This window comes from Lycorma delicatula, chromosome 1, assembly GCF_047948215.1.
Source record: "Lycorma delicatula isolate Av1 chromosome 1, ASM4794821v1, whole genome shotgun sequence".
Taxonomy (NCBI): domain Eukaryota; kingdom Metazoa; phylum Arthropoda; class Insecta; order Hemiptera; family Fulgoridae; genus Lycorma; species Lycorma delicatula.
In genome coordinates this window covers 295,478,421-295,493,443 of record NC_134455.1, presented here as the reverse complement: position 1 = coordinate 295,493,443, position 15,023 = coordinate 295,478,421, and the positions used below count along the sequence as shown (strand labels likewise).

At 33.1% G+C, this 15,023-nt stretch overlaps 1 protein-coding gene across 5 annotated transcripts in view; it reads right to left on the bottom strand.

Annotated features, from left to right (window-relative positions):
- Window positions 1-15,023, bottom strand: part of LOC142333099 (zinc finger matrin-type protein 3-like) — a 61,046-nt gene that overhangs the window by 29,484 nt on the left and 16,539 nt on the right. For all 5 annotated transcript variants that reach the window (XM_075380005.1, XM_075380035.1, XM_075380021.1 and 2 more), the window contains one exon: window positions 5,211-5,293. In XM_075380005.1, coding sequence (XP_075236120.1) covers window positions 5,211-5,293 — 83 coding nt within the window. The remainder of the gene's footprint in view (window positions 1-5,210; window positions 5,294-15,023) is intronic.

The window sequence follows — 15,023 nt, the reverse complement described above, 5'->3', positions numbered from 1 at the left end:
TTCGAAAACTGTTTCAACAATGGAAATATCGCTGGGTTAACCATGTTACAATATAAAAGGCTTACTTTGAAGGGGACAAGTCACTGAACTAAATATGTTAAGTATTATTTTTTTCTATGAGCCAAGGTTGAAGACTTTTTGATCACACCTCCTATGTATATTATTTTTTTTTAAATGTAACTACAACAGTAGAAGTCTGTAGATATGAGTTTTGGTGATTGCAATAATTGTTCCTTTTACTCACCAATGCTATACAATGCTATTGAAATGTTTCATCCAGAAACTTTCAATGATATTATATGATGTGGAGAAACATCATCTTATTAAAATATAATAGTTTCGCCAATAATTTTGGCTGGCTACTACGTACACATATATATGTAACATCACACTATTTAAGAAAAGAAAATTGGATGACCATTACAATATGATATGTAAGGAAACACCACAAATTCATTTTGGGGGTGTAATGCTGTGCTCAATAAGGCAATAAGTTATTCATTAGCTTACATCCAGAAGTTACATCAATGAACAAGATCAGACCCATAAAATGCTACTATTTTATTACTATGATTGAAATATTATTTACTTTGTTAAAAACTATTCATGACTGTGTATTTTTGGGTAGCAGGCAAGTAAATTCTTAAGTTTTAACCTATAAGTAAAGTCATTAAAAATTCTATAAACTGGTTTATTAAGGCCTAGTTCTTAAGTACAGGTTTGCAACAATCTTTCTATATTTTTTTTGTTGTTCTGCTTCACATATTTGATTCTCAGTTACAAATAGATGACCTATTGGAGTGTTTGTATCTACATGCTATGGGTGTCCTTTAATGGCTATCTCAACAGTGAATATTATTTTCATAGCTCATTATTCTCTCTCTATGAATCATGAGACCTTGCCGTTGGTGAGGGGGCTTGAGTGCTCAGTGATACAGAGTAGCTGGATCGAAGGTGCAACCATATCGGAGAGGTATCTGTTAAGAGCCAGACTAAGGAATGATTCCTGAAAGAGGGCAGCAGCTCTTTCAGTAGTTGTTAGGGGCGTGAGTCAGGACGACTTAAACGGCCGTATCAACATCACTCAGTCCTCTGAGTACTGCGCAGCTGAAAGCAATGGAAAACTACAGCTGCTATTTTTCCAAGAAAATGTGGCTCTCTGCATTTTCACATAGCAATAATGGAGGCGCTTTCCTTGGTAAAATATTCCGGAGGTAAAATAGTCCCCCGTTCGGATCTCCGGGTAGGGACTACTAAGGAAGGGGTCACCAGAAAATTAAAAAATAACATTCTACGAGTCGGAGCGTGGAATGTTAGAAGCTTGAAAAAGGTTGGTAGGCTAGAAAATTTAAAAAGGGAAATGGGTAGGACAAATGTGGATATAGTAGGAATTAGTGAAGTTCAGTGGGAAGAGGAAGGCGACTTTTGGTCAGGTGATTTTAGAGTAATTAACTCAGCGTCAAATAATGGGCAGGCAGGAGTAGGTTTCGTGATGAACAAGAAGATAGGGAGGAGAGTGGAGTATTTCAAAACGCATAGCGATAGAATCATTGTAATAAGGATAAAATCAAAACCTAAACCGACAACGATTGTTAACGTCTATATGCCTACAAGCGCCCATGATGATGATGAGGTAGAGTGTGTATACAAAGAGATTGATGAAGCAATTAAACACGTAAAAGGAGATGAAAATTTAATAATAGTTGGAGATTGGAATGCAAGCATTGGAAAAGGCAAGGAAGGAAATATAGTGGGTGAATACGGGCTGGGCAAAAGGAATGAAAGAGGGGACCGACTTATAGAATTTTGCACGAAGTATAATTTAGTAATTGCCAACACCCAATTTAAAAATCATAATAGAAGAATTTACACTTGGAAAAAGCCAGGCGATACTGGAAGGTATCAGATAGATTATATCATGGTTAAGCAAAGATTTAGAAATCAACTCGTTGACTGCAAAACTTATCCTGGATCAGACATTGATAGCGACCATAATTTAGAGATAATGAAATGTAGATTGGGGTTTAAAAACCTGAAGAAAATGTGTCAGATGAATTGGTGGAATTTAGAGAAGCGTGAGGAAAGGAGGAAAGAAGATTTTTGAGGAGGACATCGCAAGAAATCTGAGTAAAAAAGATAAGGTAGAAAATGTACAAGAAGAATGAGAAAATGTTAAAAACGAAATTCTTAAATCAGCAGAAGCAAACTTAGACGGAACAAAGAGAACTGATAGAAAACCTTGGGTTTCAGATGATATATTGCAGCTGATGGATGAACGTAGAAAATATAAGAATGCTAGTGATGAAGAAAGTAAATAAAAGGCACTATTGACAATTAAGAAATACTATAAACAGGAAGTGCAAACTAGCGAAAGAAGAATGGATTAAAGAAAAGTGTTCAGAAGCGGAAAGAGAAATGAACATTAGTAAAAATAGACGGAGCATACAGGAAAGTAAAGGAAAATTTTGGGTTACATAAATTAAAATCCAATGTGTTAAACAAAGATGGAACACCAATTTATAATACAAAAGGTAAAGTCGATAGGTGGATGGAATATATTTTGAATAGTTATACGGAGGAAATGAATTATAAAATGGTGTTATAGAGGAAGAAATGGGAGAAACAATACTGAGATCTGAATTTTAGTGAGCATTAAAAGATTTGAATGGCAGAAAGGCTCCTGGAATAGACAGAATACCTGTACAATTACTGCACAGTACAGGTGAGGAAACAATTGATAGATTATACAAACTGGTGTGTAATATTTATGAAAAAGGGGAAGTTCCGTCAGACTTCAAAAAAAGTGTTATACTCATGATACCAAAGAAAGCAGGAGCAGATAAATGTGAAGAATACAGAACAATTAATTTAACTAGGCATGCATAAAAAATTTTAATTAGAATTCTATACAGAAGAACTGAGAGGAGAGTGGAAGAAGTGTTAGAAGACCAATTTGGTTTCAGGAAAAGTATAGGGACAAAGGAAGCAATTTTAGGTCTCAGATTAATAGTAGAAGGAAGATTAAAAAAAAACAAACCAATATACTTGGCATTTATAGACCTAGAAAAGGCATTCAATAACCTAGACTGCAATAAAATGTTCAGCATTTTAAAAACATTAGATTCAAATACAGAGATAGAAGAACAATTGCTACATTTACAGGAATCAAACAACAACAGTAATAATTGAAGAACATAAGAAAGAAGCCGTAATAAGAAAGGTAGTCCGACAAGGATGTTCCCTATCCCTGTTACTGTTTAATCTTTACATAGAACTAGCAGTTAATGATGTTAAAGAACAATTTAGATTCAGAGTAACAGTACAAGGTGAAAAGATAAAGATGCTATGATTTGCTGATGATATAGTAATTCTAGCTGAAAGTAAAAAGGATTTAGAAGAAATGATGAATGGTATGGATGAAGTCCTACGCAAGAACTACCGCATGAAGATAAACAAGAACAAAATGAAAGTAATGAAATGTAGTAGAAATAAAAAATATGGACCACTGAATGTGAAAATAGGAGAAGAAAAGATTATGGAGGTAGAAGAATTTTGTTATTTGGGAAGTAGAATTACTAAACATGGACGAAGCAGGAGTGTCATAAAATGCCGAATACCACAGGCGAAACGAGCTTTCATTCAGAAATATAATTTGTTTTCATCAAAAATTAAATGTCAGGAAAAGATTTTTGAAAGTATATGTTTGGAGTTTCGCTTTATATGGAAATGAAACTTGGACGATCGGAGTACCTGAGAAGAAAAGATTAGAAGCATTTAAAATGTGGTGCTATAGGAGAATGTTGAAAATCAGATGGGTGGATACAGTGACAAATGAAGAGGTGTTGTGGCAGATAGATGAAGAAAGAAGCATTTGGAAAAATATAGCTAAAAGAAGAAACAGACTTATATTAAAGCATCCACATATTCAAAGCCACATATTAAAGCATCCTGGAATAGTCGCTTTAATATTGGAGGGACAGGTAGAAGGAAAAAATTGTGTAGGCAGGCAACGTTTGAAATATGTAAAACAAATTGTTAGGGATGTAGGATGTAGGGGGTATACCGAAATGAAACGACTAGCAGTAGATAGGGAATCTTGGAGAGCTGCATCAAACCAGTCAAATGACTGAAGAAGAAAAAAAGTTTATTATTTTGATAGCTTAATGGCTTTGTTAAAACCATGATATATTCACATTAAACAAATAAGTTGATATTCTTTAAATTTGTGTAAACTGAAGATGTTATGATCTATTCATATCTCAACTGCCCCATAGTATACTGTAACACTATAGATTAGTGTGATTAGCTGTGCAAACATACAAGGCCAACTTCATAAGTTAAAACTGTTGCTCTTCAATGAAGTGTCAGAATCGTGGTTTGGTACACCAATTATCTAAAATCTCACAAAAGAAGTAAACGGATATACAGTATTATTTTCAATTATTGTATGCTTAGCAGTCGACTCTTAGCACTCTTAACCTAAATAATGTTATACCTTTTTATAAAAAACAAATAATAGCTATTCTACTTACAAAAAAGAAACCTTTAATCACTTTGTTTTCACAATATAAATTATTGTATAAGAATTTCTGGTGAATTCAAAAATGAAGATGAATTTAGTTTTTTTACCTTAATAAAAATTATAATTAATTTTTTCAGAGAAAAACCAATTTATATGAATAAATTCTTCCATTTAAAGGAAAATAAAAAAATAAGGAAAATAAAAGTATAACCATAAGTATATATAAAGAAGTAAAAAATAATAAACAAACACAAAAAATACGGCAAAAGAGGGAAAATTATTTAATGAAGAAAAATTTGATACATCAGGTGTAGTTTAGGTTAACAAAAGAATTTAAATATAAATATAGTCTTAATATCTTCTTAAAAACCCTATTAAAAATTATTTTTTTAAATAAATATCAGCATGTTTTATTCACAACTATTTTTTATTATTTGTTTTATCACCATTTTAACAAAAAATTATGCTACCTACAACAACCTTAAGCCAAAACACAGTTGGGAAGTTGGGCTTGGCAATTCTATATAATTCATATTGACCGAGGGAAACACACATCCAAAAGAAGACAGGTTTCCTTAACCTTTACAAGACTTTTTTGTTTTATAAAGGTAAAGAGTATTATATAAAAATAAATAACATTAACAGTAGAAAAAATTATAGTGCCTCTATAGTTAAATAAGAGACTTACTGTTATATTGCATAGTTTACAATGTAATGGTCCAAATTTTTCGGTAAGTTCTCTAGGTAAACGATTATCTTTATTCTCTCCACCTGTCAAACAATAACAAAAAAAAAAAAAAAATCATGTATAGAACAAAATTCACTTTGCTTTGCTGCATACTAAGAAAAGAGTTCAGAATTAATAGTTATTTAACATAATGGTAGTTACTAATTGTACATGTAGAAAGTAGAATCTAGAATTATTTCACTTAAGTTTACATTCAGTTCTTTAATATAACCCTTAGATGACACATGGATAGACTGAATAACTTCTGCCATGGTGTAACATTTTTTAATCTGGTTAATAAATTTTTATTTGGCCAATTTAAAACTATTATTATTATCTGAAGACACAATCTGAAAAAAGATTTAATTTATCTAACAAACCTTAATAACATTAAGATGTAAATTCAAAATCAACAGTCCACATAAGTTTCTTTTTAATAATATATTTACTATGTTCCAAAAACAGAATCCTAAATGCTATAATTTAAAATTTATGGCAGTCACAATTCACTACTTTATACAAACATCATAGTGTTTATACATTTACAGTATTTATATACATCAAATAATACAAATCAGTGGTTAGACTGATTTGCATTAAGATTTTGCCAGATACAAGTTTATTTAAAAGTAATTATTTTGAGCAACAACAGAGGTTTGTTACATTTACAGGAAATTATATGTGCTCCAAGTATGATTGTGCGCATGATATCTATGAGGTGCTATCCTAAAGTTTCTGAAGTTAGCCTATAAAAAATGAATTCATTATCTTAAAAATTATTGGCCTACATCAACACCTTCTGCAAGGACAGCATGATCTAACAGTTTTTCCCATGACTGAACAGTTCTAGAAATCCTTTTTCATCAGGATGTATTCATTACATCCTGCAATTTACTTTCGATTTATTATTGTCTTGAAATTTCATCTCTTTAGCTTCAATTTCATCTTTGAAAACAGGAAGACATTACATGAGCCGAGGTCTGGTGAGTAGGGAGGGTGTGGGATATCACGTTAGTAAATACCAATAAATTAAGCATAAATAATTTAACTGTCAAATGAGTGGGTACACTGACTTAATAAAACACCAAAATTTTGTTAAAAATTGTCAGGCCATTTGGACAAAGGCTTGAAGGAACTTAAAAAGGACATCTTTAAGTTCTTCAGTATGTTACAGTAAAATTATTCTTTCACAGTTAAATCTGAAGGAAGAAACTTCGTGCATGATGACAACAGAATAAAAAAACTAATCAACTTTGACTCAATGTTACTTTGAACTTGTCTTGCTCTTTTTGGCTATAGTACAGATGGACTTTTCTACTGTAATGACTGGTGCTTCAATTCAGGATCTTATTCATGAAACCATGATTCATCATTAGTAATGATGCTAAGGATGAAGTCTGGGGTTTTTTGGAAAGTTCTTTCAACTCAGAGCTGACTTGTACATGGTTTTTTCTTTTCAATACTGAGCAGCTTTGGAACAATGTTTCAGCAATGTATACGTTGAGCTCAAGTGAATTTGTTGACAAACACCATACAGCATTCTTGCAGTCTTGTATATGTTACTGGTTATTCTCCAGAATAATTGGATTCCACTGATTTGGTTAATAATTGAAAACCACTGATTTGGTTTTAGAGGATGCACCAGACGATCAAACACTAGTCATGCACAAGGATGAGCAAACACCAAACACTTGACAACAATGACCAAGTGTTGTCCATTTTTAAAATTTTTTAATAATTGTACGTTTGTGTTGAACAAAAGCATGTTTACTAAATGCTTTGCCTTAGCATTGTGAGTTTATGGAATCATCATGCCAAGTGTGAAGGAGAATTTGATACAAATTTGTTGCTATTTAATAGCATTAATTTTTATTTTGGCGACTGTGTGTTCCAACTTGTAAAATAACTTGTGTTACAAGTTGTAAAACAATGTGGACACAACTTGTTTTACAAGTTGTAAAATAAGTTGGAACACACTGACACAAAATAAAATGATTGTATAACAAATTGCACTATCCTGCATTACAATGCTGCAACAGAACATAATTTCAAACTTCAGGAAGTTTTGGGTGTACCTTGTATAGTCAGGCCTCTATAATTGTAATAAGTGAATTTCTTTGTTTGAAAAATACATTATTGAACACTTAACATAAGAGGCGTTATGGCATATAAAAATATGTATAATTAAAGAAGTAGAATTTCTGTACAACAAAATAGTGAAGGTAGTTTAATGAAAAAAAAACAAAAAAACATTGATAAATTATATTCCTCAATACAAACCCCACATACAAAATCCCTTATATATTTAAATAAAAGCAATCAGCACTTAAACCTTCAGTCAGTCTTTCATAGTTTTTTGAACAGTGTAATTCATTTAAAATTTTATGAAGCGATATTTATAATTGTAAGCAAAAATACATTGGCATTAAAAAACAAATAACAAACAACTGAAAAAACTCCACGAAGGAGATAAGTAAAAAGATTATTAAATTTTGGAAATCAAGCATGCTTCACTTTTACAATTTTAAAACATCAAGTATATGTAAGTTTATATCTCATACAAATATTTTAAATCTAAGAAATGGGTTAAATCTAGAGGATATGATGTTAATGAAACTTTACTAAAATTTTAAACTGTAAGATGTCAGTGTAATAATGGAAGAAAAACTCATCTGAATTTCAAGCCAATTCTAGCCGATTGCAAAAGATTAAATCAAAACATGACAAGATTCAAAAGCTACATATGTAGAGCATTCTAAGGTCAATGGACTATTATATAATTAATAATAACTGTCTATAGGAAAAATTATGTTTTGACAAAAATCTTGCAAGAATGTGAAGAACAGAATTATTTTTTAAGCAGATGAAAAAAAACTACTTCTCAAACGTATTCTAAATATTCTTTCAAGATTTAAGAATCTCAAAGTTTACTAACCTAAAAGAATATCAACAAAAATAAAAAAGGATGTCGAAGAAGACGAGTAAATCTATCAATCTAAATAATGTAGTAACATAAGAAAATTGCTTTAAAGAGGTAACAAAAAGCATGATCACGATTTGATTTTGTCTTGGTTTTGTAAGGCTGGTTTTAACCTGGAATGTGATGAATTTGAACAATGTAATGAAGAAATTCCAAATCTTTTGATTGAAAATTAACAATAGACTACAGAACGTCACAGTTCCATATAATGACATTTGACTGAATGATTACAAAGAAACTGACAAAGATACTTCTCTAAGTATCTTAGAGAAGATGAAATAATCAATGATTTTATAAAACAAAAACAATATTGAGAAAAAATTAGCTGAGATGAAGATGAAAATGACGAAGAAATGTCATTACCATATAATTCATTTAAATCTGTAACAAGTCTTCTATATCAACAAGACAGACTTCCTGATGAAATTATTTCTTATTTAATTAAAAAGAAGTCATTTAGAACTGAAAACTGAACAACATACCAACATAAATTTTATAAATTCATTTTAATTAACTTTCTTAAAAAATTTTCAGTCTTCAAGGATCATCTTCAAAGAAGTTTTTACACAGGCATCAGCTGATGTTAGTGCTGGAAGTTTTTTTTTAGTCAGCAGAGATGTATTGAAAACATGAGTTGTATATGAATTGTCTTTTAATCAGTACAATGTCCTCAATGCTCTCAAAATAATACATTGGCATAGATATGCTGATGACAGAATTTTATTATGCCTACACATCACAAGCCAATGTAACCAAGGTATTAATGTAAATAAACAAAATACACCACAATGTGGTTGTTTGTTTTTGTGTATTTGTTGAAAGTGTTAAAATATGGTCTTTTTCATACATGTAGATTATGATTAATGTCAATGATGATGAATTTTTGTTTACGAGATGGTTGATAAATAATGACTTAGTATTATTAAAAGGTTTTATTTATTATATCTTTGCAAATTTTGTCATTTTGACAAATTTAGAACATTATGCATTATAGTTCAGTTGACTTCAGAGATTCTGTTAGAGTTCTGTGTTAAATATTTTTTTCTTGCTCATTGTTCTGCAAGCCATATTTTTAATTTGAGGTACTTTTTTCTAGGTATTTATGTGTATGAATATAATAAATATGTAATGTATTCTTTGGTCTTTATTTTAATTTTTTTTAATTATTCAAGAGGGAATATGAGTAATGAGGTGTTAAGTCTGTTTATGAGTACTAGCTTTTTATAAAGATAATTATGGACTTCAAGTAATGAGAATGTTGATATAATGCTGATGTAGTTGTGAATCAGGCAATCAAATGCAACTAGTTTATATGATGAGTTTGGATGATTTTTGGTATTGTGCATCTTATTGTTGGTTATCTGTGCGTAAGGATACGGTCATCTGTTATATAATGCACACAACCTGATGGCCTTCCTACAGGCTCCACATTTTCAGCATCCTAGCAAACATCTTCCAACACACACACACACACACACACACACACACACACACACACACTCACAAGCACTAAACATGCTCTCAAAATGATACACTGGCACAGATATACTGATAACAATTTTATTATACCAAGCCATCATAAAACAATGTAAAGAAACAGTAACTTGAATAAATAAAATATACCACTCCATTAAATACAACTCAACTATTAAACACAATAAGCAAATAAATTTTCTTAACCTCAACGTAATCAAAACAACCAACAAACCATACTCAAAATGCACAGAAAACCAACAGTGCAGACACTCTCATTCATAATTCAAACTACCTGACTTCACATAAACTGATAAGAATAAAAGATAATGAATAACTTATTGATTTAAATTATATGTTTAAATAAATACAATATGCATCATATAGTTTAGCATAGCGTAATTTTTTAAACAGTAAAACCACATCAATTGTTTAATATACACTATGAAACCATTCAGCATAGCAAAATAAGGATAATATTTTTTTAACATATTATATTCAGAAACATATATATTATTCCACCCAGACTAAAAAAAATTAATTTTTTTAATTTTGATTTTTTTTTGGCAAAAAATGCTTTGGGCATTATTGTCACTCGAACATGACATATGTGTTTAAAAAAAAAAATTAAATGTTAAAATTCACAATTAAAATAAATCTTAAAATGAAAAAACTTGTAGCATATGCCAAGATAAGAATAAAAACATAAAGATACATCAAGTTGTATATCTGATAAGATAATAAAATTACCATCTGCTTTATGGCATAAATAGCTGAAAAACAGTAATTCAAGTAGTTTAATATAAAATGATGGCCCTAAGCAATCATAAAACATAAGATAACTTTGTTTCATCATCCCCTACATTCGAATGTTATCCCCCAGCTTAAACTTCTGATGTAATGCCATGTAACGGATACAATCCATAAGGATGTGGTGTACTATCAGTCGGCAGTCACAGCAAGCACGAACTGGAGAATCTGTTTAAGCCATCAGATATCCATGCGTGAGGCTAGTGTTCCTATTCACAAACGGCAGATAATAACCTCCTCTTGACCGTTAATTCTGCATGTGGAGCTCCATGGTGAAACAGTGTTCTTAATTAGGCAAAATGTGTTGTTCATAGTAGCATCACATTCAATTTGCCAATCATCATGAATCACCCTCTTCAAAGAGGAAATATAAGATTGTTAGAAGTTACACAATCAGTGAAAGGAGGCTGGAGACAAGCCCCCTCTGCTGCACTGTCTGCGCACTCACTGTCTGAAATTCCTATATGGCTGGGCTCCAGCAGAAGCTCACTGTTGTATTACAACTAGTCATTAGTGAAATGACACAATGAATCTCACAGACAACAGGGTGTCTAGAGTACACCTCATTAATCATCTGTAGGGCACTCATGGAATATGAGCAAACAAGAACATGTCAATATTCTGAGCTAATTATATGTAAGGTCTTCTTAATGGCATACCGTACTGGAACGAAAATACTGGTAATGTTGGGAAGACCAAACATGTATGTTCTGTTGCCAACAACAAAGCTACAACCAACATAATTAACGTTTCAAGAGCTGTTCGTATAAACTATAACATAGGTTTCATTCTATTTATAATATTATAAAATTAATTTTTAAGACAACCAGATTTCTATTCTTTTTATTACATTGACAAAGATCAAAGCAGTAATTAATGTGAGAGGGCTGCCAAGGAGGGTAATAACATGGAGCAACAGTAAGGACTGGAGGCAACTGTATACTTAGAGCTGAGAAAAGGCATTGAACTCTTATGCCTACTAGAGCAGTAGATCTCAGCTGTTCCTGGTATTGATTAAAATCAATACCAATCAAATCAATACTTGTTTGAGAATTACACAACAAAGGTTGGGTGAGTTGGTTGTGTTTTAATGTTATTTCACGGGAGCATATCATTTGCTTCTATCTATTACAAAGAGATGGCTCACCACTACCCACCAGCAGACTTACACTGGGGCTTGAGCAAAAAACACCTGTGACAAGACAGATGAATGAATGATGGACTGCATCGAGCATCTTTAGTGCATGGCCCTCGCTGACAAATAAGGTATGCAGCCGTAGTCCAGGCAGGAACAGATCTAAACTCAATAGAAGCGCAACATGCATACATGATCAGCTTCCAAGGGGTATTAGACAGAACTCTCAGCATGTCTAATCATTTTACTTTCAGCTCCTTCAAAAGTGTTACCCATGTTAGTCATTGGTCAAACAACATACCTAGAAATCTAACCCATGTGCATGCTTCAACTGGTTCACCATGTAAATGCAGTTAAGGGTCAACATGTTCTCTCAATTGGGAAAAGCAAATGCACTGTTTTTTCCAGGGAAAATGATTTTCTAGTAGATTTACACCACGATTCTAAGCAGGTTATTATGTTTTGTTGCAGTCTTTCACCTGTAGCTAATGTTATACATACTATGTAAATTGTAAAATCATCTACAAGTAAAGAACACATAACCAGTTTTCGCATGCTGTTTTTTATACTATTTAAGTATACAGCGAACAAAGTAACACTTAGGACACTTCCCTGAGGAACTCCATTTTCTAGTCTGAAGCTTTCAGATACAATTGTTCCTCAAACTCGGAAGGATCAACTACTGAGGAAATCCCTGATAAATGCAAGGAGATTACCTTGTACACCCCATTCATTAAGTGTATTTAGAATTCCTCTCCTTCATGTGGTGTTATACACCTTTTTCAGTTGAAAAGTATAGTCAGCAGGTGTTGGCAACGTAAGAAGGTGTTTTGAATAGCAGCTTCCAGGACAACTACATGATCAATAGATGATATGGCCTGGTGGAAACTGCATTGTTCTGGGGCAATCTGGGAGTTTCTCTCAAGGTATCACATGAGATGATGGTTTACCATTCATTCCATCACCTTGCACGGGGTACTGGTCAAGGAGATAGGGCAATAACTTGTCAAGCATAATTTATCCCTACTGGGTTTCAGTAAGGGGATAACCAGTGCCTGATCAAGAATCTGAAAACATCTCGTCAGAGAAAATTTTATTATAGATACACAAAAGATGTTCTAGTGCACCATCTGAGAGGTGTAATAACATACTGTGCCTGATATTACCATTTCCAAGGGAAGTATCACAAAAATTATTCAAGTATATCTTAGCTCACTGTAAGAAAATGAAATGTTTAATTCATTTAGCAACTCCTATCACCAACAGGATATTTTCTACCTGCAACTTATACCTCACAAACTCAGGGCAGTACGATGATGTAAGTAAAATTGCCCTAAACGATCTTCCAAATGTGGCCACAACATCAAATGGCAGATAACAAAGTTTTCACTGCTTTGCAGTTGTATCAGCTGTATTGACTGTACCGATCCACACATGGTTCGAACCTTTCTCTACGCAACTGATGATGATGTTGTTCAAGAAATGGTTTCAGTGTAATTCAGCCAATAATTCTATTTAGCACACAACAAACAGCTCTTGCGTTGTAGAAGGCAGAGAGCAACTCATTTGTTGGTCATTGATTGAAATTTCATAAAGTTCTGCACCGATCTCTTAGTGCACATCTGCACTCTTAATCCCACCAAGGGACAGCAGGCTGTCTCGGGTTACCAGATGTTAAAGGAATGAAGTCATTCATGCTATCAAGAATTCTGGTATGTAAACTTGGCAAGTTGGTGGATTACCCTACCAGCCAAAGGAGTCCTTGTACCCAATCCAGTCCACTTTCTGAACTACCCATCAGCATGGCTGACTCTGAGGCAAATCACAATTACCGACTGAGATTACAACCAGTCTATGATTGCTTCTAGAGAAGTTATTGGAAATGTACTGGGCAAGACATGGGAGTAAGGCTGCTGAATGGAACCACAGATTGATGCATGAAAATGTACCTGATGAAGATGACATAAACATGCATGATCCATTGTTCAGTAAGCAGAGATCTAAGTTCTGACTCAGTCAATCAACTATATTAACTCAGGATGAACATGATGATGAGCCCCGAGAATCGTGATGTAGATTGAAATCAACAGTTATTAGGCAGGGTGTAGGAATTTGGGAAAACAGATTTATATCCTGATATTCTGATATCCTCACTAATATCAGAATTTGGAGGAAGATATAAATTGCAGATGAAATGGTCTCATTTGAAACGGCACCAATATTTTCACTGAGACTGGAGGGATGTTTGTCACTAGTGGGACACGGGTGGCTATAATGATTTCCCTCAGGAAAACCTTCTCGTCTTCTGCCCTCAGTCTGATAGTTGTATCTTTCGCAAATATATGCACAAAAAGAAACATCATCCTGGGGATGGAGGTGAGTCTCCTGCAGACACAGTACTAAAGGATTTTCTTCCTTTATTAGGAATTCAATATCCTCACAGTAAGAATGGATACTACAAACATTCCAATAAATAATATTTGTAGCCATAAATACTCTTTTTCTGTTATATACATAAACTACATGCAGGCTATTTGTAAGCACTATTCAATTTTTTTTTTTGCTTTTAATAATTTTTAGTAAGTGTTGCGCTTATTCAGACACTTCATCTGCCTCCATATTCTTCAAGAGAGCTCGAGATAGTGGTAGTGACTTGGAAGTCTGGGAGGCCAGAGATACTGTACCAAGCGACAATTTTTTTGTAGATTCCTTCATTGGATATTAATGGTGTTCTGCATTGTTGATGCAGCAGAAATTTTGTTGAGTGGTGTAGCAACTGGAGTGGTTTTTGTTAAACTACTCTTGGCCTTTCCACCAAAAATATATTTTTTCTTGCATATACTCAACAATGCATTAGCAGAAGTGAAGGCTTTTACCTGGTCCAATAAAGCTTGAACCAACTAGGTCAGTTCCTTGCACGATGCACACTCATTCTCTTTCTGTACTTTGCTGAAGAGAGCTTGTACAAAACTAACGCTGGGTTGTATTGTGTTTCTCATGTTCAGAGATTTTTTATATTCCCAACAAGCCACAAGAAAGGATACTTTTTGCTCAATACAAATCTTTAATATAGCTTGCTCCTCCTTATGAACAGAGCATTCTCGAGATTTTGCTGAATGTAAGCCCTTACAGTTGATACACCTTTCTGTGCATTCACTATCGTAATTTCCTGTAGAGCTACAATGCACACAAACTTGCACCTTAGTGCAACCAATTTTGTTGTGACCAAAACCGTAGGTATGAATGGTTGCACACGAACAGAGAAGTAGCCAATTCTTATTTTCTCAGTCGGAGCGGAGAAGGTAAGAATAAATGAGGACATTGACACATCAACGCCATTATCCTTCTTCATGATCCTCTGCACAGAAGTGAAAAG